The sequence below is a fragment of the Melospiza georgiana genome, chromosome 28 (assembly GCF_028018845.1).
Source record: "Melospiza georgiana isolate bMelGeo1 chromosome 28, bMelGeo1.pri, whole genome shotgun sequence".
Taxonomy (NCBI): Eukaryota; Metazoa; Chordata; class Aves; order Passeriformes; family Passerellidae; genus Melospiza; species Melospiza georgiana.
In genome coordinates, this window is record NC_080457.1 from 3892118 (window position 1) to 3915600 (window position 23483).

The following is a 23483-nucleotide window of genomic DNA, read 5'->3' on the forward strand; positions in this document are numbered from 1 at the left end:
ATAGCAGTCCTGACCTGCCTCAGGCCCAGAGGCACCTTTGTTGAATCATAATTTTCTGACCAGTACCTGTCAAATATGAACCATCCCAGTTAATGGCAGGGGCTGTGTCCTGATTTCCTGCACTGCTGCCTTTTCATTTCCTGGCCAATTCTCTCTGCTTTCCTAAATGAAGGATCATTTCTCTAAATGCTCGAATTAGAGATTCAAGGATTTCCTGGGCAAAACCAATGCTGGGTGCATTTGACATGCTCATACCGTCACTTGGCAGCATCCTCTGTGGACAAATATGTTCACCTGTGTCATTTCTGTGGGTTTGGTTTTGTTGAAGTTTTCAGGAACTGGGCGTCAGTCTCATACTCCTTGCCCACATCCCCAAGGACTGCCATGTGAGGGGTCATGACACATTGTTTTCTGTTTCTTTTCCTATCTCTCAGTGATGGTCACTCACTGTTGCACACCAGTCTGCATCTGCTGGGAGGGTTGGACGATGTTGCTACTCTAACATTGCTCAGAGAAAAATTGTGTTGGCCTCATTTGGCTATTGGTCATTCTGTTCAATCTCTCTGGGTCCCCTTGAAATACCAGGAGTTTCGTGTGGCCTGATCCTTGTCAAAGATAACTGAGTAATTTTCTACCACACTTGTCCCCAGTATCTCATCTGCAGAGTTTCCTGATCTGCACATTTTTTCTGTCAGTTCCTGACTCTTTGCTGACTCTCTGGGACCATACAGATCTTTGCATTATTCCATGCTGCTGTGTTTAAGCACATGTGTATCATCCTGTGGTTGGGTGACCCTCCTGAGGTCATGTACAGGTCAAAGCAACAGGACTCTTCCCTGCAGTGTTCATGATGTCAGATAGAAACATGTTCCTTTGCCATCAGGAATGGCACTTCGTACGGAATCTACAGGTAAATGGTCATGGTTCAAGCTGGCAGAGATCTAGCACTGAAATCATCTTTGGACTCCTGCACTCTCCATTTCTTCTTTTTCGCAGAGGGAGAAACACCAAGGCAGCCTGTCCACTTCTGCAGGTTGTTATCATTTAGCGGATCCCCTTCTGGTGGAATGTTGCAGGTGTCCAGGGTGGGACACAGGTTCCTCCTGTCAAGGCAAATGGCAGATGCACTTCTACATTTTAGCAGATGGTGCTGACTGAACAACCATGAGATCCCCCAGGAATTGTTCCTTGAACCAAAGGAACCCATATTCAGGTGTTGCTCTGCTGTCAGATATAACAACATAGCATACCTGTGTGCCTGTTCCCTCCCCTTTAGAGGCTCTTGAGGATCAGACTTATTCTTTTTGATGCTACTTGCTTAAGGAATTTTGCCCCATAATTTACTGGGAAATATTAATGACTGTGTTCGTAAGAAAGAGAAAAGAAGTGGCCAAGCTCAGCGAAAGATGTCATCTGGTTGCACTTCTCATATCTGTGGGTTTCTACTGGTGGCCAGAGATGCTCAGACAGTTGGAGGTTGGAAAAAGTAGTTAGGTGCAGCCCCTGGCTCGCTTTCTTTCTCCACTAACGGAGGAGAGAGAGACTGTAGTCCTGTGAAGAGCATTTATCACCATTGTGGGGTTCTATCTCCTGCGACCTTCCTTCTACAGTGAGTGGAGCTCTGTTTGTAAGAGCAGTCATTGCACTTGGACCTTGTTAACACTCTACCTGAATGAAAGAGGGATTTTTCACCATGTGTTCAGTTGCTCAGAATGCAGACCTCATCTACCTTTGCAATGCTTGGAATTGGGCTGACACTGTTGGGCCTCTGTGGCTTTTTCTGCACGACTCTGAGCTTTGCTGCACTGTAGCTCCCTACCTGCTGAGACATCCCTCAGTTCCAGCTACGGCTTCAAAGATTCTGATAGATCTCACCCACCAGCTCAGGATTTTTACGCATTCCTGCCATTAAAGCTTGCTGGTCCTGAGAGTCTAGCTGGGGCAGCCGGATCAGCTGCCCCTCGAGATTTGTAAAGCCAAGCCTTTCTTCAATCCTTTCCCATCTCTGTCTAGCCACCATTGCCACATGGCCCCCGAGCTCGAACCACAGTGCCCTCTGCTGCCATGGGGGAATCATCGCACGCTCCCTGCCCGGCTGCGAGCCAGCAGCGCCCCTACTGGCTGTGGCCAGAGGTGCGATCCCGTCAGCCCTGCGAGTCTGGGCAGCAGCTGGGCCCTGTCGAGTGCTGAGGGACTGTGTGAGGTTTGGATCTCATCTTCTTGTTCCCAGATGTGCTGGCTACAGACCCTAGGCCAACCTATGAAGGAAGGATGGGAAGAGATGAGTTTTGGGCTGTCTTCTAGCGTTTTTGCTTCCCATCCCCACTCCTATAGAGCCAAAGCCTTCATGATGGCCTTGGGCTGCCCAGTAACCAGGGATGCTCTTTATCAGCTCCAAGAGAAAGGGGCACAATATAAAATCCACTGCAGCGGCCCCCAAAAATTGTTCTCTTGATCTTTTTCCTGTGCAAACTGGAGGAGGTGCCCAGGAACAACAGATGACTCAGACACAAAGGCTTGAATGCAATATAGTTTTAATACGTTTACAGAAGAAAAGGGCTCACAGAGAGCACCAGGAGCAGCCGCTAAGATGGAGGTCCCATGTGGTGTTCTTTGCACTGCTGTGCAGAGGTAGGAAGGATGGCAGGTCCAGACTAGACTGCCTTGGAGAGTGAAGGACTGAAAAGGAGAAGAGAATTGCACAAGGAAGGGATGGTCCAAAGTTCTAAATACAATTTTCTGAAGCTCTATTTCCTGCCCAATACCAAGCCTTGAAGTCTTGGGTGTTCATGCCGGAAAGACATTGCCATCAGGTTTAGCAGGGACGGCATCTGCTGCCACCATAGCAGTTGGTGATGCAGGAGATGTCAAAGCCCCCAGAGCTGATGGGCACTCCGCCACAGCTGAGGATGTTGCCAACAGCAGCAGAGGTGGAGGATCCCACGGCGGTGTTCTGTGGGGAGGAGCTGAGGATGGGCCCAGGCAGGGTCACCAGCACAGCAGGTGGCTCAATGACAACGTGGGAGCTCTGGCACTGCCTGACACAGCACTCATTGCAGCTGCTGGCCAGCGGGCAGGGGCCACAGGGCTGGCAGCAAGGGTCACAGGGCCTGCAGCAGGACATGGCTCGAGGTCACAGGTGCACCTAGAATGGAAGGAAGGGAGAAGGACAAAGTGAGGACACAGGAGAAGTAGCACTGCACCCAAACACCCTGCAGCCAAGGCACCTCCTGGCCCCCATTGCAGTGCCCAGCTCAAAGTCCAAGAGCCATGTGAGCCAAGTCCCAGCCTCTCTCTGTCTGCACAAGACCTTCTCTCCCTTGCCCTCTCCCAGCACAAGCTGCTCCCAGCCCTGCGCTCTTGTAGCCCATCTTAGCTGAGACCTCCACCCAGGCAAGATCTTGCCTTGAAAGAGCAGCAGCAGCTGCAGAGGAGAAGAGGCTTCCCACTCACCTGATTCCTGAGGAGGAGGTTAGAGAAGTGGATGAGAGAGCAGAGACTTGGGCTGCCTTTTATAGCAGTCCTGACCTGCCTCAGGCCCAGAGGCAACTTTGTGGAAGCCGTAATTTTCTGACCAGTACCTGTCAAATATGAACCACCCCAGTTAATGTTAGGGATTCTGTCCTGATTTCCTGCACTGCTGCCTTTTCATTTCCCAGCTAATTCTCTGTGCTTTCCTACATGAAGAGTCATTTCTCTAAGTGTTGGGATGAGGGATTCAAGGATTTCCTGGGCAAAACCAATGCTGGGTGCATTTGGAATGCTCAGACCATCACTTGGCAGCATCCTCTGTGGACAAATATGTTCACCTGTGTCATTCCTGTGGGTTTGGTTTTGTTCAGGATGTCAGCAAATGGGCGTCAGTCTTGTGCTCCTTGCCCACATGCCCAAGGACTGCCATGTGAAGGCTCATGAGACATCATTTTCTGTTTCTTTTCCCATCTCTGCATGTTGGTCACTTACTTTTGCACACAGTTCTGCATCTGCTGTGAGGGTTGGACCCTGTTGCTACTCAAAGAGTGCTCAGGGGAAAATTGTGTTGGTCTCATTTGGCTCGTCAGCTTTCTGTGCCCTCTCTGTGGGTCCTCTGGCAATATCAGGAGTTGTGTTGTGCCTGATCTCGGTCCAGGACAACTGAGTAGTGTTCTGCTATGCTTGTCCCCTGTATCTCCTCAGCGGAGTTCCCAGAACTGCACGTCTTTTCTGGCTATTCCTGACTTTTTGCTGACTCTTTGGGACCATACAGATCTTTGCATCATTCTATGCTGAAGTGTTTGTACAGACAGACCGCATTCTGTTCTTGGGTGACCCTCCTGAGGGCATGTGCAGGTCAGAGCAGCAGGATTCTTCACAGGAGCATTCAAGATCTCAGCAACACACGTCTCCTTTGCCATCAGGAGTGGCATTTTGTGTGGAATCTACAGCTAAATGATCACGGCTTGAAGCTGGCAGAGAACTAGCACTGAAATCAGCTTCTGCCTCCTGCACTCTCCATTTCTTCTTTTATTGAGAGGGAGAAACAGCAAGGCAGCCTGCCCACTTCTGCAAGTTGTTATCATTCAGTGGATCCCCTTCTGGTGGAATGTTGCTCGTGGCAAGGTAGGACACAAGTTCTTCCTGTCCTGGCACATGCCAGATGCACCTCTACATCTCAGCAGCGTGGTGCAGACTGAGTATGGCCGAGACCACCCTGCAAATCGTTCTTGGAGCAAAGGAACCTATATACAGGTGTTGCTCTGCTGTGAGATATATGGCAGTTGGATCTACCTACATAGCATAGCTGAGTGCTGTTCCCTTCCCTTTAGTGCTGTTGAGGGTCAGAATCTCTTTGTGTGATGCTTTTTCCTCCAGGAATTTTGTCCCATAATTTGCTAGGAAAGATTAAGGTCTGGGTAGTTGAGAATGACAAAAGAAGTAGCCAAGCTCAGGGGAGGTGGGTATCTGGCTGCATGGCTCATCTCTGAGGGTTTCTCCTGGAGGCCAGAGATGCCAAGATCTATTTGGAGTGGGAAAATGGGATTGGGTGCAGCCCCTGGCTCTATTTCTCTCTCTGTTTTCTGAGGTGAGAGTGCAGCACAGTGGGGAGAATTTGTCGCCCCTTTTGTGTTTTGTCTCCTGCTGCCTTTCTTCTACTGTGAGGGGAGCTCTGCTTGTAAGAGCAGCCGTTGCACTGGGACCTTGTTAACACTCTACATCACTAAAAGGGGGACTTTTTACCATATGTCCAGGTGCTTGGAATCCTTACCTCACCTTTCCTTGCTCTATTTGGAGCCAGGCTTCCGCAGCTGGGCCCCTGCTGCTTCTTTGGCACTGCTCTGGGTTTTGCTGGACTGTAATCCCACAGCCCCTGCTTGCTGAGACATCCTGTAGTTCCAATAAAAGCTGCCAAGCTTCTGATAATTCTTGTCCACAACCCCGAGATTTTAGCTGGTTCCTGCCTTTCCAACTTGTTCCTCCTGAGAGTCCAGCTGGGGCACTGAGTCATCTGCCCCTCGGGCTTCACAAACCAAAGTCTTTCTTCCATCCCTTCCAATCTAGGCCAAGCCGCCATTACCACTTGATCGCCAATCTCGCACCACGGTGCCCTCTGCTGCCATGGGGGAATAATCACATGCGCCCTGCGTGGCCAGGAGCCAGCAGCGCCCCTGCTGGCTGTGCCTGGAGGTGCGGTCCCCTCAGCCCTGCATGTCTGGGCAGCAGCTGGGCCCTGCCGAGTGCTGAGGGACTGTGTGAGGCTTGGATCTCATCTTCTTGTTCCCAGGTGTGCTGGCTATAGACCCAAGGCCAGGCAATGAAGGAACGATAGGAAGAGATGAGTTGCGGGATGTCCCCAGGCATTGTTGTTTCCCATCCCCACTCCTTTGGAGCCAAATTCTCCGTGATGCCCTTTGGCTGCCAAGTAGCGAGGCATGTTCTTCATCAGCTCCAAGGGAGAAGGACATCAAATTAAAATCTGCACCAGCAAGCCCCAAACATTGCGTCCTGCATCTTTTTCCTGAGGAGAATGGAAAAGTTGCCCCAGAATGATAAATGACTCAGACACAAAGGCTTGAATGCAAGACAATTTTAATAAGTTTACAGAAGAAAAGGAGATGGCTCACAGAGAGCACCAGGAGCAGCTACTAAAATGGAGCTCCCATGTGGTGTTCTTTGCACTGCTCTGCAGAAGTAGGAAAAATGGCAGGTTCAGACTCGACTGCCTTGGGGAGTGAGGGACAGAAATGGAGAGGAGAGTAAAACAAGGAAGGGATGGTCCAAAGCTACAAATAAAATTTTCTGAATCACTATTTCCTGCCCAAATCCAAGCTTTGAAGTCTTGGGTGTTCATGCCGGAAAGACATTGCCAGCAGGTTTAGCAGGGACAGCACCTGCTGCCACCATAGCAGTTGGTGATGCAGGAGATGTCAAAGCCCCCAGAGCTGATGGGCACTCCGCCACAGCTGAGGATGTTGCCAACAGCAGCAGAGGTGGAGGATCCCACGGCGGTGTTCTGTGGGGAGGAGCTGAGGATGGGCCCAGGCAGGGTCACCAGCACAGCAGGTGGCTCAATGACAACGTGGGAGCTCTGGCACTGCCTGACACAGCACTCATTGCAGCTGCTGGCCAGTGGGCAGGGGCCACAGGGCTGGCAGCAAGGGTCACAGGGCCGGCAGCAGGACATGGCTCGGGCTCACAGGTGCACCTAGAATGGAAGGAAGGGAGAAGCACAAAGTGAGGACACATGAGAAGCAGCACTGCACCCAAACACCGTGCAGCCAAGGCACCCCCTGGCCCCCATTGCAGTGCCCAGCTGAAAGCCCAGGAGCCACCTGAGCCATGTCCCAGCCCCTCTCTGTCTGCACAAGACCTTCTCTCCCCTGCCCTCTCCCAGCACAAGCCTTGCAACAGCCCTGGGCTCTTGTAGCTCCTCTCAGCTGAGACCTCCACCCAGGCAACAGCTGGTCTTGAAGCAGCAGCAGCAGGCAGAGGAGAAGAGGCTTCCCACTCACCTGATTCCTGAAGAGGAGGAGGTGAGAGAAGTGGATGAGAGAACAGAGACTTGGGCTGCCTTTTATAGCAGTCCTGACCTGCCTCAGGCCCACAGGCAACTTTGTGGAAGCCGTAATTTTCTGACCAGTACCTGTCAAATGTGCACCATCCCAGTTAATGGTAGGGGCTGTGTCCTGGTTTCCTGTACTGCTGCCTTTTCATTTTATGGCTAATTCTCTGTGCTTTCCTACATGAAGGGTCATTTCTCTGAGTGCTGGAATGAGAGATTCAAGGGTTTCCTGGGCAAAACCAATGCTGGGTGCATTTGGCATGCTAATACAGTCACTTGGCAGCATCCGCTGTGGAAAAATATGTTCACCTGTGTCATTCCTGTGGATTTGGTTTTGTCCATGTTGTCAGGAATTCGGCGTCAGTCTCATGCTTCTTGCCCACATGCCCGAGGACTGCCATGTGAGGGGTCATGAGACATCATTTTCTGTTGCTTTTCCCATCTCTACATGATGGTCACTCCCTGTTGCACACAGGTCTGCATCAGCTGGGAGGTTTGGACCCTGTTTCTACTCAAAGAGTGCTCGGAGAAAAATTTTGTTGGTCTCATTTGTCTCATGGTCTTTCTATGCCCTCTCTGTGAGTCCCCTGGAAATACCAGGAGTTGTCTAGGGCCTGATCCTTCTCAAGGATACGTGAGTAGTTTTTTACCACACATGTCCCCAGTATCTCATCTGCACAGTTCCTAGAGCTGCACAGTTTTTCTGTCCATTTTTGACTCTTTGCTGACTCTCTAGGAACATGCAGATCATTGCATTATTCCAGACAGGTTTCTTTGAGCAGTTGTGCCTCATTCTGTGCTTGTGTTACCCTCCTGAGGGCATGTGCAGATCAGAGCAGCAGGAGTCTTCCCTGCAGTGTTCATGATCTCAGAGAGAAATGTTTCCTTTTCCATCAGGAATAGTACTTTGTATGGAATCCACAGCTGAATGGTCATGGCTTGAATCTCGCCGAGAACTAGCACTGAAATGAGCTTCTGTCTCCTGCACTCTCCATTTTTTGTTTTATTGGGAGGGAGAGACACCAAGACAGCCTGCCCACTTCTGCAGGTTGTTATCATTCAGTGGATCTCCTTCTGGTGGAACTTTGCTGATGGCCAGGGTGGGACACAAGCTACTCCTGTCCAGGCAATTGCCAGACACACCTTTACATCTCAGCAACCTGGTGCTTGTGGAGCTGGGCTCATCCCCCCCCACAAATGGTTCTTAGACCAAAGGACCCCAGATTCAGGTGTTGCTCTGCTTTGAGATATATGGCATTTGGATCTACCCACATAGGATATCTGAGTGTTGCTCCCTTCCCTGAAGCACTGTTGAGGGTTAGAATCTTTTTGTTTGATGCTTTTACTTAAGGAATTTTCCCCCATAATTTGCTAGGAAATATTTATGATTGGATAGTTGAGAATGACATAAGAATGGCCAATCTCAGGGGAGGAGGGTGTCTGGCTGCACATCTCTTATCTGTAGGTTTCTCCTGTAGGCCAGATTTGTTGAGATATTTGGAGTGGGAAAATGGGGTTGGGTGCAGCCCCTGGCACTCTTTCGCTCTCTCACATTTCAGAGGGGAGAAAGACTGCAGTGCTATAGGGAGAATTCATCACCACTGCATGGTTTCATCTCCAGCTGCTGTTCTTCAACGGAGGGTAGATCGCTGCTTAAAAGAGAAGGCTTTGAACTGGGACCTTGTTAACACTCTACCTCAGTAAAAGAGAGACTTTTCACCATATGTTCAGATGCTCATAATCTCCACCTCTCCTGTCTGTGCAGTGCTTGGAGCCAGGCTGCTAATGCTGGCCACCTGCTGATTCTTTGTTGCTACTCTGGGTTTTGGTGCATTGCAGCCCACTTCCTGTTGAGACATCCTGCAGTTACAGCTACAGCAGCAGAGCTTAAAATACATACCATTCGCCAACACAGGATTTTTACTCATTCTTGCCATTCAATCTTACAGATCCCAAGAGTCCAGCTGGGACACTGGGATCAGCTGCCCCTCAGACTTTGTAAAGCCAAGACTTTCCTCCATCCCTTCCAGTCTTGGCCAAGCCGCCATTACCACGTGACCCCCGAGCTCGCACCACAGCGCCCTCTGCTGCCATGGGGGAATCATCGCACACTCCCTGCCCGGCCGGGAGCCAGCAGCGCCCCTGCTGGCTGTGCCCGGAGGTGCGGTCCCCTCAGCCCTGCGTGTCTGGGCAGCAGCTGGGCCCCCTGAGTGCTGACGGACTGTGTGAGGCTTGGATCTCATCTCCTTGTTCCCAGGTGTGCTGGCCACAGGCCCTAGGCCAGGCATGGAAGGAATGATAGGAAGAGATGAGTTGTGGGCTGTTCACAGGTATTGATGATTCCCGTCTCTACTCCTTTGGAGCCAAAGTCTCCATGATGCTCATTTGGATGCCAAGTAGCCAAGGATATCCTTCATCAGCTCCAAAGGAAAAGGGCAGAAAGTAAATTCCACTACAGCGAGCCCAAAACATTGAGTGCTCCATCTTTTTACTGAGCAAACTGGAGGAGTTGCCTCAGAACAACAGACGACTCAGACACAAAGGCTTGAATGCAAGACAGTTTTAATAAGTTTAGAGAAGAAAAGGAGATGGCTTACAGAGAGCACCAGGAGCAGCCACTAAGATGGAGCTCCCATGTGGTGTTTTTTGCACCGCCCTGCAGAGGTAGGAAGGATGGCAGGTCCAGACTAGACTGCCTTGGGGAGTGAGGGACAGAAATGGAGAGGAGAATTGAACAAGGAAGGGATGGTCCAAAGTTCTAAATACAATTTTCTGAAGCTCTATTTCCTGCCCAAAACCATGATTTGAAGTCTTGGGTGTTCTTGCCGGAAGACATTGCCAGCAGGTTTAGCAGGGACGGCATCTGCTGCCACCATAGCAGTTGGTGATGCAGGAGATGTCAAAGCCCCCAGAGCTGATGGGCACTCCGCCACAGCTGAGGATGTTGCCAACAGCAGCAGAGGTGGAGGATCCCACGGCGGTGTTCTGTGGGGAGGAGCTGAGGATGGGCCCAGGCAGGGTCACCAGCACAGCAGGTGGCTCAATGACAACGTGGGAGCTCTGGCACTGCCTGACACAGCACTCATTGCAGCTGCTGGCCAGCGGGCAGGGGCCACAGGGCTGGCAGCAAGGGTCACAGGGCCTGCAGCAGGACATGGCTCGGGCTCACAGGTGCACCTGACACAGAGGGCAGGGAGAAGCACAAAGTGATAACATGTGAGAAGTAGCACTGCACCCAAACACCGTGCAGCCAAGGCACCTCCTGGCCCCCATTGCAGTGCCCAGCTGAAAGCCCAGGAGCCACCTGAGCCATGTCCCAGCCTCTCTCTGTCTGCACAAGACCTTCTCTCCCCTCTGCTGTCCCAGCACAAGCAGCTCCCAGCCCTGGGCTCTTGCAGCCCCTCTGAGCTGAGATCTCCAGCCAGGCAAGAGCTGCTCTTGAAGCAGCAGCAGCCGGAGGAGGAGAAGTGGCTTCTCACTCACCTGATTCCTGAAGAGGAGAAGGTGAGAGAAGTGGATGAGAGAGCAAAGGCTTGGGCTGCCTTTTATAGCAGTCCTGCACTGCCTTGTGCCCAGCGACACTTAGTAGAACTAATAATTTTCTGACCAGGTCATTTCAAATATGCACCATTCTAGGTAATTGTATGGGCTGTGTCCTGTTTTCCTGTCCTTCTGCCTTTTCATTTCCTGGGTAATTTCTCATGCTTTCCTACATGAATTGCTACTTCTCTGAGTTGTGGTGTTAGAGGTTCTATGATTTCCAGGGCAGAAAGACGTCATCACAGGCAGAAGACTCTGATCAAGGGCCAGTGGCATCCCATATAGACAGGTAGTGTTGACCTGTGTCATTCCTGGGGTTTTATTTTTTGTCCAAGTTGTCAGGAAATGGGCATCACTCTTGTGCTTCACTTCCACGTGCCCAAGGACTCCCTTGTAAGGGGACATATTTTATGTCCACCGCAGAGTTCCTAGCTGGTGATGCTTCTTGGCCTTATTTGAGCACGCAGATTATTGTTTGGCTCCATGCAAATATCTGTAAGCCCTCGTGTGTCTGTCTGAGCTCGGGAACCCTCATCCTGGGAGCATGTGCAGGTCATGGCCAGGGGACTCTCCCCTTGTGTGTCCTTGAGCCCCACAGTGCTGCCCCTTACACTTGTAGAAGGAGCCAATTCACAGCTCAATTGTGCAGCCTTTGGCCTTTCAGAGAAGTGTCCAGGGAACTGAAGCACAGCCTGCACCTCCTGCACTCTTCCGTTTTTGCTTTATATTCAGGGTGAAAGGCCAATAAATCCTTCTGGCCTCGGCAGATTGTCATCCCTGAATCAATCCTTTCTGGTGCAGTGTTGCTGGGGACCAAGAGGGGACACAGCCTCCTCATGTCGGGGCCAGTGCAAGATGCACTTGTACAGCTCAGCAACCTGGTGCTGAGGCAAAGGTTGAGATCTTCCTACAAGTATGTCTTGAACTGAAGGCACCATGTACCTCTATTGCTCCACTGAGAGATGTAGGAGAATTTCTCTGGAGGAGTCAACAGATTTGAGTCAAACTCTTTGGGTTCTCTAGTCCAGGTTTTCTATATCCCCACTCAAAAAAAAAATGAATCTCAGGGCCTAGAAATTGTGCCTTGGGAGCAGGAAAATGTGACTTAGGACAAACTGATGAATTCCTGCTTCATTTTCTTATGCAGGTCCAGCAAATTGCACAGAAAGAAACTGTTGCATTCCAACTGGAACCCTCCATTCTGCATCCCACTGTGCTGCTTAAGGGTGGTGGAAATAGAAGAACCAGGAACAAAGGAAAAGAAAGAAAAAGAGGTGGAGATGGATTAAAGTAATTTCAGTGCTTTTTTTCCCCCCTGTTTCTCACAATAAGGTGAATGTTCTCCAAGTCAAGACTAGTTTTTCCTCTGATGGTAATGATGAGTAATCCCACTGTTTTTACCTTAACCCACAACCTTTTCCAAATTATTTTCCCATGACCCATAAAAGATGGAGACTGAGACAGCAGCTGGGTGCGTCTGAAAGCTAGTTAAGGTCTCTGTGCTTTTGTAACAATTATGGTAATGAGAAATGTCTTTAGTGTTTTTCATTTACACAGCATTTTTCTGATTTCTGTGTGTGCCAGCAGAAGCAAATCTCTTTCTCTCACTGTTCCCCTCAGAGGACAGTGGGCAATGTTTTCATTTGGCTTTTGTGCTTGTGGTGCACCCTTTCTTGCAGGACATGTTTAATGAGGATCCAGAGAGGAACGGACCACACTGTCCCAGTTTAGAGGCCAGTTTAGGAGAAAAACACTCTGGAATGTGTGCTTAGTCTAAAAAAATAGTTCCAGCAATCATTTTCCACAAATAAGAAATGAATGCTAGTGAATGAAAGCGAAGAAAACCCCAACCATTTATTAACAGATTGCCCACACTGCATGGGAAAAGGTAAATAAATGTTAGATATTAAACTGTCAGACCTTGCTCTCCTCTCCCTTCCCCTCTCCCCACCAGGAAAAAAACCTAAAATACCAGGCAAAGAAAAAAAAAAACCACAACAGCTTGCCACATGGTGAGGAGAAAGATGGCACTGGCTCCTGTCTCAGGAGGAACATCAATTCCGAAGTTTCACACAGCTTCTTGGGAAAACAGATGAGAACCTGGTGAATCCCTGGTTTTTGTCCCCTCTTCACAGCAGATAAAGCAGGAAGGGAAAAAACCTTCTGCTTAAACTAACAAAAAACCCAAGCAGACAAAGCAAAAAAGTCAGACTCCCCAGCACTCCTGACACTTGGGGAGTGAGGCTTGAAAAAGCCTGCTGAAGAACTGAATGCTCCTCCATCCCCTGGGACACACCTTAGAGATAAAGCAACCATATCTGGGGCATGAAGCAGATGGTAAGGGAATAGACTAATCATGGTAAAACCACCCCAAGACAAACACACAGCCAGAAGCTGGAACGCAGTAGATTCTAATGAGTCTAAAGAGAAAAATAAATTTTGAAGAGGAGGCAAGAGTAAAAAACTCAGCATGGACAGCCCAAGGTCAGTCCCCAACAGAGGCAGAAATGAGGGAAGTCTGCCCTAGGCTAGTCTAGGATCAAGGATAGGAATCAAGGCTGAAAAAAGCAGAAAATAAAAAAGGAAAAAGTGGGAAAGGAGAAAGCAGTGGAAAGGAATGGGAGGCATGGACCATGTTTTCAGAGTGTCCAGGCAGGCCCTTTCTGAAAAGCTTTCCCTTTGAAGGACAGGAGGCACATGTTTAGCCCATCTGAAAGCCATGGCCACAATATCCTTATTTGGAGTCTGGAATCATCATCTGAGCTCCTTCTCTGGTCTTTTACGGGAGTCTTTAGCAAGATGGACATCTCCGGCAGCAATCGTGGCAGCTGGTGATGCAGGAGATGTCAAAGCCCCCTGGGTTGATGGGAACCCTGTCAGAGCTGAGGATGCTGCCAACAGCAGCAGTGGTGGAGGATCCATCCAGTGCCAGCCACTGACACCCTCAGCCTCAAGTTCCTTCTCGGCAGGAACCTGGACAGGGCCACAGCACCCACACCTCTCAAGGACAAGGCCAAAACCAGGACATCCTTTTCATGCCACCTCCAGGCAGCCTTGGGGCTCTCAGCAGTTTCCCAGGGTCCTTGTTCCTGACTCATGCAGAAGGGTTGATATGACAGGGTTCTGTTTTCTCTGTGGGGATGGGGGAGTCCACTGGCCACAGAGGCCTTTGCCCCACAGTCCCGGAGCTGTGAGAAATGGATACTGTCACTGAGAATGAGGGATGTAGACAGAAACTGTTAACTGTGTCTGGGAGGTGCGTGGTGGAATATGGGGGAGCTTCTCTTCTCCCAAATCCAGAAGGGGAAACAGTGGCAGCCTTCAACATGGAGTGAGGATGGTTTCAGTTTTGGTTCTGTCGTCATGCTCACTTGATCCGGTGTAACCATTCAACACTGCCTGTGAACTAAGAAGCTGAGCAGAAGACTAATGTGACGGATGTGTTTGAAGAGAGGAGGTTGTGGAATATCCCCAGGCACTGCTGTTTCCCATGCCCTGTCACCATTTGACATCATCTTCTCATGATGATCACTGTTTGCCGGAAGCCAGGGAGGTGTTTGGGAGCTCCAAAAGATAAAGCACAAAGTAAAGTCCACCGTGGAGTTTCCACCCACGGCTTCCTCCACCTTTTGAACTGAGCTGAATGGAAGTGTACCAGCATAAGGAAGGACAAAGCAGAGAGCCAGTTTTGGATGCAAAAAAAATTTATTAACTGTAAGGAAGACGAGGAGGTAGCAGAAAGAGGACAACAGGAGCAGACACGGGGGCACAGTGGGGGAGTCCATTTGCCTGGACTCCAGAGACAGGGAGGGAGGCGAACAGATCACACTAGGATGGCATCGGGTGGTGCAGACAGGAAAGGCAGGGAAGGGAAGAGAGTGGAAGAAAACAGCAGTAAATCAAGGGCACAAATCCATTGTTCCAAAGATCCATCTTCAGTGCAGCTTCACGTTCTGAGGTTATGGATGTTCTTGCCCAGGGATGTTGCCAGCAGATTTAGCAGGGACGACAACAACTGTTGCCATAGCAGTTGGTGATGCAGGAGATGTCAAAGCCCCCAGAGCTGATGGGCACTCCGCCACAGCTGAGGATGTTGCCAACAGCAGCAGAGGTAGAGGATCCCACGGCGGTGTTCTGTGGGGAGGAGCTGAGGATGGGCCCAGGCAGGGTCACCAGCACAGCAGGCGGCTCAATGACAACGTGGGAGCTCTGGCACTGCCTGACACAGCACTCATTGCAGCTGCTGGCCAGTGGGCAGGGGCCACAGGGCTGGCAGCAAGGGTCACAGGGCCTGCAGCAGGACATGGCTCACGGTCACAGGTGCACCTAAAATGGAAGACAGGGAGAAGCACAAAGTGAGGACACATGAGAAGCAACACTGCAAACACTCTGCAAACCCAAACACTCTGCAGCCAAGGCACCTCCTGGTCCCATTGCAGTGCCCAGCTCAAAGCCCAGGAGCCACCTGAGCCAAGTCCCAGCTTCTCTCCGTCTGCACAAGACCTTCTCTCCCCTGCCCTCTCCCACCACAAGCAGCTCCCAGCCCTGCGCTACGACAGCCCCTCTCAGCTGAGACCTCCAGCCAGGCAAGAGCTGCTCTTGAAGCAGCAGCAGCAGGAAGAGAAGAGGCTTCGCACTCACCTGATTCCTGAAGAGGAGGAGAAGGTGAGAGAAGTGGAGAGAGCAGAGACTTGGGCTGCCTTTTATAGCAGTCCTGCCCTGCCTCAGGCCCACAGGCACATTAGTGGAAGCCATAATTTCCTGACCAGCTCATGTCAAATGTGCACTAATCCCAGTTAATGGTAGGGATTCTGTCCTGGTTTCCTGCACTGCAGCCTCTATTTCTTGGCTTCTGCCATGTGCGTTCCTATCTAAATACTCCTTGTAGGGCCAGGAATGAGAGATCCGAGAATTTCCGGGATATGGACACGTCAGAGTAGGCAGAATGCTTGGATCATGGTCTGGTGGCATTCCATGCAGGCGCATGACCTGAACCTGTGGCATTCCTGTGGGTTTCTTCCTGGCCAAGCACTCAGGACATCACTCTCATTCTTCCTCTATCCCTGCCCATCTCTACAGCTTCCCTTTGTGACATGCCATGAGTTTTCACATGCAGCCTGTTTTCCTGGCCCATTTTGGGAATGGATAGGGGACAGAAGGTGTTCTTTGTGGTCTTGCTTCCCCTCTATTACGTCTCCCTTTGGTCAGCACTCCATGCCTGCTTCTGCAGCTCGTTCCTGCTCTTGCCCTGGGCTGGGCTGCAAGCTGTGCTTCGTGGCCCTTGGCTGGATGGATGGTGCCCAGCAAGCTGCTCTGTCAATTCCCTTTCTCAGGCAGAATGATGAGATAAAACCAAAATGATATCTTGAAGCTTGAATGAAGGAAGTTTGCCAAAGGTAAAGTGAAATATTATGCATTCACAAGTACACTGGGAAAGAAAATCAATTTATGTCTTCCTTTCCTCAGGAAGTGATGGCAGCCAATTTCCCAGAAGCATGGCTGCTTCCTGTGTCATGGTTGCTCATGATGGCACACTTTGTGACCAAGGCTGCAGAAATGGGCTCTGTGAGAAGAGTCCTGTGGCTCCAGACAGCTGTGACTCAGTCAGCTCCAGCTGTGTCCAAAGGGGACTCAGCACTGCCCAACACTGAGCACATTTGTCCCACTGCTGATGCCTCTGTGCAAGCAGATTTCATTAGAAATGTTTTTGGCTGGAAGGCAACTTCAAGACCATTTCTTTCCTGTTCCCTCTTCCTCAATAGTTGGCCACCCACTAAGCCAGTTGAGTTTAAACCACCCTCTTGATCCAATTTGTGTCCAGACTGGTCTTGCACACTTGCAGGGCTTAGGAATCTAAACCCTTTCTGGGCAAGGTGTTTCTATGCCTCCGCTATCTCACAGAGAGAGGATATCTTTGCCAGGTCCAAAGGAAAGGGAAAAAAAAAATTTACTGCAGGAATTGCAATGCTGAGCTTCCTGCCCCCTTTTTCCAGTAAGCAAACTGGAGGACATGTCAGATAACGAAGGAGGAATCAGAGGCCAGCATTTGAATGCAAAAGGAACTTTATTGAGTCAAAAGAAGCAAATATGGAGGATCAGGGAGGGCATCCAATAGCAGCAACTAAGATGCAGCAGGGATGTCTGATGTCCTGGGTTGTGAAGGGAAGGAAGACAGCAGGTCCCACTAGGCAGGCATTGAGTGGTAGTGATGAGAGGAGAGGAAGGCATGACAAAAAAAAGAGGAGGACCAGAAGGAGACAATAGTCCAAAGCCTTAAATCACTTAACCCAGAATTCCATTTTCATTCCAGAACCATGTTCCGAGGTATTGGAAGTTCTTGGCTGAGGATGTTGGCAGCAGCATCTTTAGCAGGGACGACAGCACCTGCTGCCACCACAGCAGTTGGTGATGCAGGAGATGTCAAAGCCCCCAGAGCTGATGGGCACTCCCTCACAGCTGAGGATGCTGCCAACAGCAGCAGAGGTGGAGGATCCCACGGCGGTGTTCTGTGGGGAGGAGCTGAGGATGGGCCCAGGCAGGGTCACCAGCACAGCAGGCGGCTGAATGACAACGTGGGAGCTCTGGCACTGCCTGACACAGCACTCATTGCAGCTGCTGGCCAGCGGGCAGGGGCCACAGGGCTGGCAGCAAGGCTCACAGGGCCGGCACTGCTGGCACTTCTCAGAGCAGGACATGTCTGGAGCCTGGCGCTGCACCTGGCACAGAGGGCAGGGAGGAAGCAGAGCACATGCACACCTCAGACACAGCCTGCAAGGCAGCCCCAGCAGCACAAGGCCCCTGCTGCCTGCACAGCTCCAGCCTGGCCAGCCCCAACCTGGGCATCCTTTGCCTCAGCCCAGCACCCTCCTTCCCAGCTCAGCCAGGCCCAGCTCTGCTCCTGCCTAAGCTGCAGGAAAATCAGCCCCTCAGCCCAGCCTCAGCCTCTGGCCAGAACACACACTCTGCCCTCTGCCCACACCAGCACCAGTGCAGAACAGCCCCAGAAGAACAAGGAGCAGCAACAAGGGCCAGAAAGCTCAATGCTGTCTTGGAGAGGGTGGAGGAGAAAGGGGCTTCCAACTCACCTGGTTCCCAAGGAGCAGGAGGTGACAGAAGTGGATGAGAGAGCCCCCAGTGTGGCTGCCTTTTATCTTGGTCCCACTGTGCCTCAGGGCCCACAGTTTGTGCTCTGGAGGTGACGATATTCCTGCATGATCCCAAAGGAATGGAAAGATCTCTGGGAATGGTATGGCATGAGTTGGACTTTACGCCTGCCATAACTTTGAATTTCCTGGATTACCTCATTCCCATTCCCTCACGGACAATTCTTCTGAGTGTGCGATGCAAGATTCCATGATTCCTGGGGCCAAGGATGTGTCAGTGTGGGAAAGAGACATGAACTTAGTGTGGAACAGATCACAAGGAGGCAGATGATGGCTGCCTGAGGCATTTTTGGGGTTATTTTCTCTTCCTGCTACCTGGAAGTGCCTCATCTGCTCCCAGCCCTCCAGTCTTTGGCTCATCACCCAACGGCTCTCCTTCATGCCTTGCCTTCAAGGTAAAACGTTTTGCATTCCTCCTCGGTCTTCACAGTGCATGAGACTCCCATAGCAGGGCTACCTGAGCTTGTGTCCTGCTTGGTGTTGCCAGAATCTGCTCTGGCTGGGAGCTCCCCAGCATCCCTCCTCAGTGCCATCCCTTCCTCAGGCCTCTGCCCCATGTGCTCCCCCACAATCATGTGCGTGGCAGTGTGGCTGTGGCCCAGTGTGTGCCAGTGTCTGCACATGCCTGTGCTTGTGCCCTGCTGAGAACAGCCCCTGAGAGCCTCTGGCCTGCACAGGGATGGTTGTGCACAGGGCAGGGCCCTTGTGTGCAACCCCCCTGCCCGTGTGCTGGGCTCTGTGCTCTGGGCTCATCTCTGAGCACCCCTGGCCAGGCTGGCAGTGTGTCAGTGCCCTGGCTGTGTGTGCACAGCTGGGCCTGAGCTGAGCTCTCAGCCCAGCCATTGCACGGCCTGGAGGGCCTTCCCTGCCCAGCAGGGCCAGCCACTGACACACACTCAGCCCCCAGTTCCTTCGCTGCAGGAACCTGGACAGGGCCACGGCACCCACATCTCTCAAGGACAATGCCAAACCCAGGCCATCCCTTGGATGCCACCTCCAGGCAGCCTTGGGGGCTCTCTGCTGTTTCCCAGGGTCCTTGTTCCTGTCCCATGGAGAAGTTTTGATGTGGCAGAGTACTGTTTTCTCTGTGGGAATGGGGGAGTCCACTGACCACAGAGGCCTTTGTCCCATGGGCCAGGAGCTGTGGGAAATTGATGCTGTCATTACGAGTGAGGAATGTGGAGAGAAAGTGTTAACCGTGTCTGGGAGGTGAATGCAAGAATATGGGGCAGTTTCTTCTCTCCCAAATCCAGAAGAGGAATCAGTGGCAGCCTTCAACATGAAGGGAGGATGGTTTTGGTTTTGGTTCCGTCCTCATGCTCACTTGATCCTGTGTAACCATTCAGCGCTGTCTGCATACTAAGAAGAGGAGCAGATTAATGTGAGAGTGGTGTTTGAAGAGAGGATTATGTGGGCCATCCCCAGGCACTGCTGATTCCCATTCCCACTCCTGTCACCATTTGACATCATCTTCTCCTGATGATCAGTATTTGGGAGAAGCCAGGGATGTATTTGGGAGTTCCAAAAGATAAAGCACAAACTAAAGGCACTCCACCACGGAGGATCCACCCATGTATACCTCCAGCGTTTGCCCTGACCTGAATAGATGATTTCCCAAACAGAGAAGGAGGAAACAGAGGGCCAGATTTAGATGCGAAAAAAATTTATTGAGTCTAAGAAAGAGAAGGAGGTAGCGGAAAGAGGATATCAGGAGGAGAAATGAGTGCACAGTGGAGGTGTCCATTTGCCGGTCCTGCAGAGGGATGGAAGGAGATCAAACAGGCCCCACTAGGCTGGCCTTGGGTGGTGCAGACAGGAACAGAAGGCAAAGGAAGAGAGTGGAAGAAAAGAGCAGTAAATCAAGGGCACAAATCCATTGTTCCAAAGATCCATCTTCAGTGCAGCTCCACGTTCTGAGGTTGTGGAGGTTCTTGCCAATGTGTGTCACCATCAGCTTTAGCAGGGACGACAACAACTGCTGCCATAGCAGTTGGTGATGCAGGAGATGTCAAAGCCCCCAGAGCTGATGGGCACTCCGCCACAGCTGAGGATGTTGCCAACAGCAGCAGAGGTGGAGGATCCCACGGCGGTGTTCTGTGGGGAGGAGCTGAGGATGGGCCCAGGCAGGGTCACCAGCACAGCAGGCGGCTCAATGACAACGTGGGAGCTCTGGCACTGCCTGACACAGCACTCATTGCAGCTGCTGGCCAGTGGGCAGGGGCCACAGGGCTGGCAGCAAGGCTCGCAGGGCCTGCAGCAGGACATGGTTTGGGCTCACAGGTGCACCTGGCACAGAGGGCAGGGAGAAGCACAAAGTGAGGACATATGAGAAGCAGAGCGGCACCCAAACTCCCTGCAGCCAAGGCACCTCCTGGCCCCCATTGCAGTGCCCAGCTCAAAGCCCAGGAGCCACCTCAGCCAAGTCCCAGCCTCTCTCTGTCTGCACAAGACCTTCTCTCCCCTGCCCTCTCCCAGCACAAGCAGCTCCCATCCCCTCACTACAACAGCCCCTCTCAGCTGAGACCTCCAGCCAGGCAAGAGCTGCTCTTGAAGCAGCAGGAGCATCACCAGAAGAGGCTTCACACTCACCTGATTCCTGAAGAGGAAGAGGAGGTGAGAGAAGTGGATGAGAGAGCAGAGACTTGGGCTGCCTTTTATAGCAGTCCTGCCCTGCCTCAGGCCCAGAGGCACCTTAGTGGAAGCCATAATTTCCTGACCACCCAAATGTGCACCATCCCAGTTAATGGTAGGGGCTGTGTCCTGCTTTCCTACACTGCAGCCTCTATTTCCTGGCTTCTGCCATGTGTTTTCCTCTCTAAAGACTCCTTGTAGGCCAGGAATGAGAGTTCCAAGAATTTCCAGGATATGAACACATCAGAGTAGGCAGAATGGTTGGATCATGGTCTGGTGGCATTCCATGCAGGCACATGACCTGAATCTGTGTCATTCCTGTGGGTTTCTTTGTGGCAAAGCACTCAGGGCATCACTCTCATTCTTCCTCTATCCCTGCCCATCTCTACCGCTTACCTTTGTGACATCCCATGAGTTTTCACATGCAGCCTGTTCTCCTGGCTCATTTTGGGAATTGGTAGGGAGCATAAGGTGTTCTTTGTGGTCTTGCTTCCCCTCTATTACATCTCCCTTTGGTCAGCACTCCATGCGTGTACCTGCTGCTTGTTCCTGCTCTTGCCCTTGGCTGGGCTGTGAGCTGTGCTGGGTGGCCCTTGGCTGGATGGATGGTGGCCAGGAAGCTGTTCTGTCAATCCCCTTTCTCAGGCAGAATGACAAGATAAAACCAAAATGATAACGTCTTGAAGCTTGAATGAAGGAAGTTTGCCAAAGGTAAAGTGAAATATTATGCATTCACAAGTACACTGGGGAAAAAAATCAATTTATGTCTTCCTTTCCTCAGGAAGTGATGGCAGCCAATTTCCCAGAAGCACGGCTGCTTCCTATGTCATGGTTACTCATGATGACACACTTTGTGACCAAGGCTGTAGGAATGGGCTCTGTGAGAAGAGTCCAGTGGCTCCAGCCAGCTGTGACTCAGTCAGCTCCAGCTGTGTCCAAAGGGGACTCAGCACTGCCCAGCACTGAGCACATTTGTCCCACTGCTGATGCCTCTGTGTAAGCAGATTTCATTAGAAATGGTTTGGACGGGAAGTCAACTTCAAGACCATTTCTTACTCATCCTCTTTCCCTCAACAGAGGGTCACTGATGAAACCCACTTAATGAGGGCTTCTCCAAGCTTTTTCCAATTTGGTCCTGCACACTCCCAGGGCTGAGTTGTCCAAACCCTTTTGGGCATGTTAAAAACATTGCCTCAGAGTCTTCACAGAGAGGGACATCTTTGTCAGCTCCAAGGGAAAAGGAAAAATAAAATTACAAGGCAGGGATTGCAATGCTGTTCTTCCTCCACACTTTTGCAATTGAGCAAAGTTGAAGAGTTGTCACAGAAAGAAGGAGAAATCAGAGACCAAGGTCTGAATGCAATAGAAACTTTATTGAGTCAAAATTAGAAAATATGGAGGATCAGAGAGGGTGCTCGAGAACAGCAAGAAAGATGCAGTAGCATGTCTGTCCTACTGCGTTGCCAAGTGAAGGAAGCCAGTAGCTGCCACTAACCTGGCATTGAGTGGTGGTGACAGGAAAGGAAGGGAAGAGAAAAATGACAGGAGGACTATAAGAAAACAATAGTTCAAAGTTCTAAATCCAATCTGTTAAGTTCTGACTTCATTCCATCATCACGGTCCGAGGTCTTTGAGGTTCTTGCCAGAGGACGTTGGTGGCAGCATCTTTAGCAGGGACGACAGCACCTGTTGCCACCATAGCAGTTGGTGATGCAGGAGATGTCAAAGCCCCCAGAGCTGATGGGCACTCCCTCACAGCTGAGGATGCTGCCAACAGCAGCAGAGGTGGAGGATCCCACGGCGGTGTTCTGTGGGGAGGAGCTGAGGATGGGCCCAGGCAGGGTCACCAGCACAGCAGGCGGCTGAATGACAACGTGGGAGCTCTGGCACTGCCTGACACAGCACTCATTGCAGCTGCTGGCCAGCGGGCAGGGCCCACAGGGCTGGCAGCAAGGCTCGCAGGGCCGGCACTGCTGGCACTTCTCAGAGCAGGACATGTCTGGAGCCTGGCGCTGCACCTGGCACAGAGGGCAGGGAGGAAGCAGAGCACACGCACACCTCAGACACAGCCCGCAAGGCAGCCCCAGCAGCACAAGGCCCCTGCTGCCTGCACAGCTCCAGCCTGGCCAGCCCCAACCTGGGCATCCTTTGCCTCAGCCCAGCACCCTCCTTCCCAGCTCAGCCAGGCCCAGCTCTGCTCCTGCCTAAGCTGCAGGAAAATCAGCCCCTCAGCCCAGCCTCAGCCTCTGGCCAGAACACACACTCTGCCCTCTGCCCACACCAGCACCAGTGCAGAACAACCCCAGAAGAACAAGGAGCAGCAACAAGGGCCAAGAAAGCCCAATGCTGTCCTGGAGAGGGTGGAGGAGAAAGGGGCTTCCAACTCACCTGTTTCCCAAGGAGCAGGAGGTGACAGAAGTGGATGAGAGAGCCCCCAGTGTGGCTTCCTTTTATCCTGGCCCCACAGTGCCTCAGGGCCCACAGTTTGTGCTGCAGAGGTGACATGATATTCCTGCATGATCCCAAAGGAATGGAAAGATCTCTGGGAATGGTATGGCATGAGTTGGATTTTCCCTCTACCATGACTTTGCATTTCCTGGATTACCTCATTCCCATTCCCTCACAGACAATTCTTTTGAGTGCTTGTATGTGAGTTTCCATGATTCCTGGGGGCAAGCATGTGTCAGTGTGGTCATAAAACATGAACTGTGTGCAGAAGGGATCACAAGGAGGCAGGTGATTGCTGCCTGAGGCATTCTTGGGAATATTTTCTGTTCCTGCTGACTGGAAGTGCCTCATCTGCTCCCAGCCCTCCAGTCTCTGGCTCATCACCCAACGGCTCTCCTTCATGCCTTGCCTTTGAGGTAAAACCCTGTTTGCCTTCCTCCTCGGTCTTCACAGTGCATGAGACTCCTGTAGCAGGGCTACCTGAGCTTGTGTCCTGCTTGGTGTTGCCAGAATCTGCTCTGGCTGGGAGCTCCCCAGCATCTCCTCAGTGCCATCCCTTCCTCAGGCCTCTGCCCCATGTGCTCCCCCACAATCATGTGCGTGGCAGTGTGGCTGTGGCCCAGTGTGTGCCAGTGTCTGCACATGCCTGTGCTTGTGCCCTG

At 51.5% G+C, this 23483-nt stretch overlaps 1 protein-coding gene and 3 pseudogenes across 1 annotated transcript; all 4 read right to left on the reverse strand.

The window, feature by feature from the left end:
• Positions 1 to 2815: 2815 nt before the first annotated feature.
• Positions 2816 to 4293, reverse strand: LOC131094029 (feather keratin Cos2-2-like; annotated as a pseudogene).
• A 2059-nt stretch (positions 4294 to 6352) lies between these two features.
• LOC131094030 (feather keratin Cos2-2-like) lies at positions 6353 to 9087 on the reverse strand (annotated as a pseudogene).
• Positions 9088 to 9886: 799 nt separating this feature from the next.
• LOC131094091 (feather keratin Cos2-2-like) lies at positions 9887 to 10654 on the reverse strand (annotated as a pseudogene).
• Positions 10655 to 22040: 11386 nt separating this feature from the next.
• LOC131094101 (feather keratin Cos1-1/Cos1-3/Cos2-1-like) lies at positions 22041 to 22821 on the reverse strand. The gene is made up of 2 exons (XM_058041561.1): positions 22762 to 22821; positions 22041 to 22391 (listed from the first exon to the last, which is right to left on the reverse strand). Exon 2 carries the CDS (start codon positions 22368 to 22370, stop codon positions 22041 to 22043), a length of 330 nt encoding a protein of 109 aa, XP_057897544.1. The 5' UTR covers positions 22371 to 22391; positions 22762 to 22821.
• Positions 22822 to 23483: the final 662 nt, after the last annotated feature.

Coding starts and splice junctions, on each gene's coding strand:
- LOC131094101 (XM_058041561.1), bottom strand. CDS start 22,370: ATGTCCTGCTCTGAGAAGTGCCAGCAGTGCCGGCCCTGCGAGCCTTGC.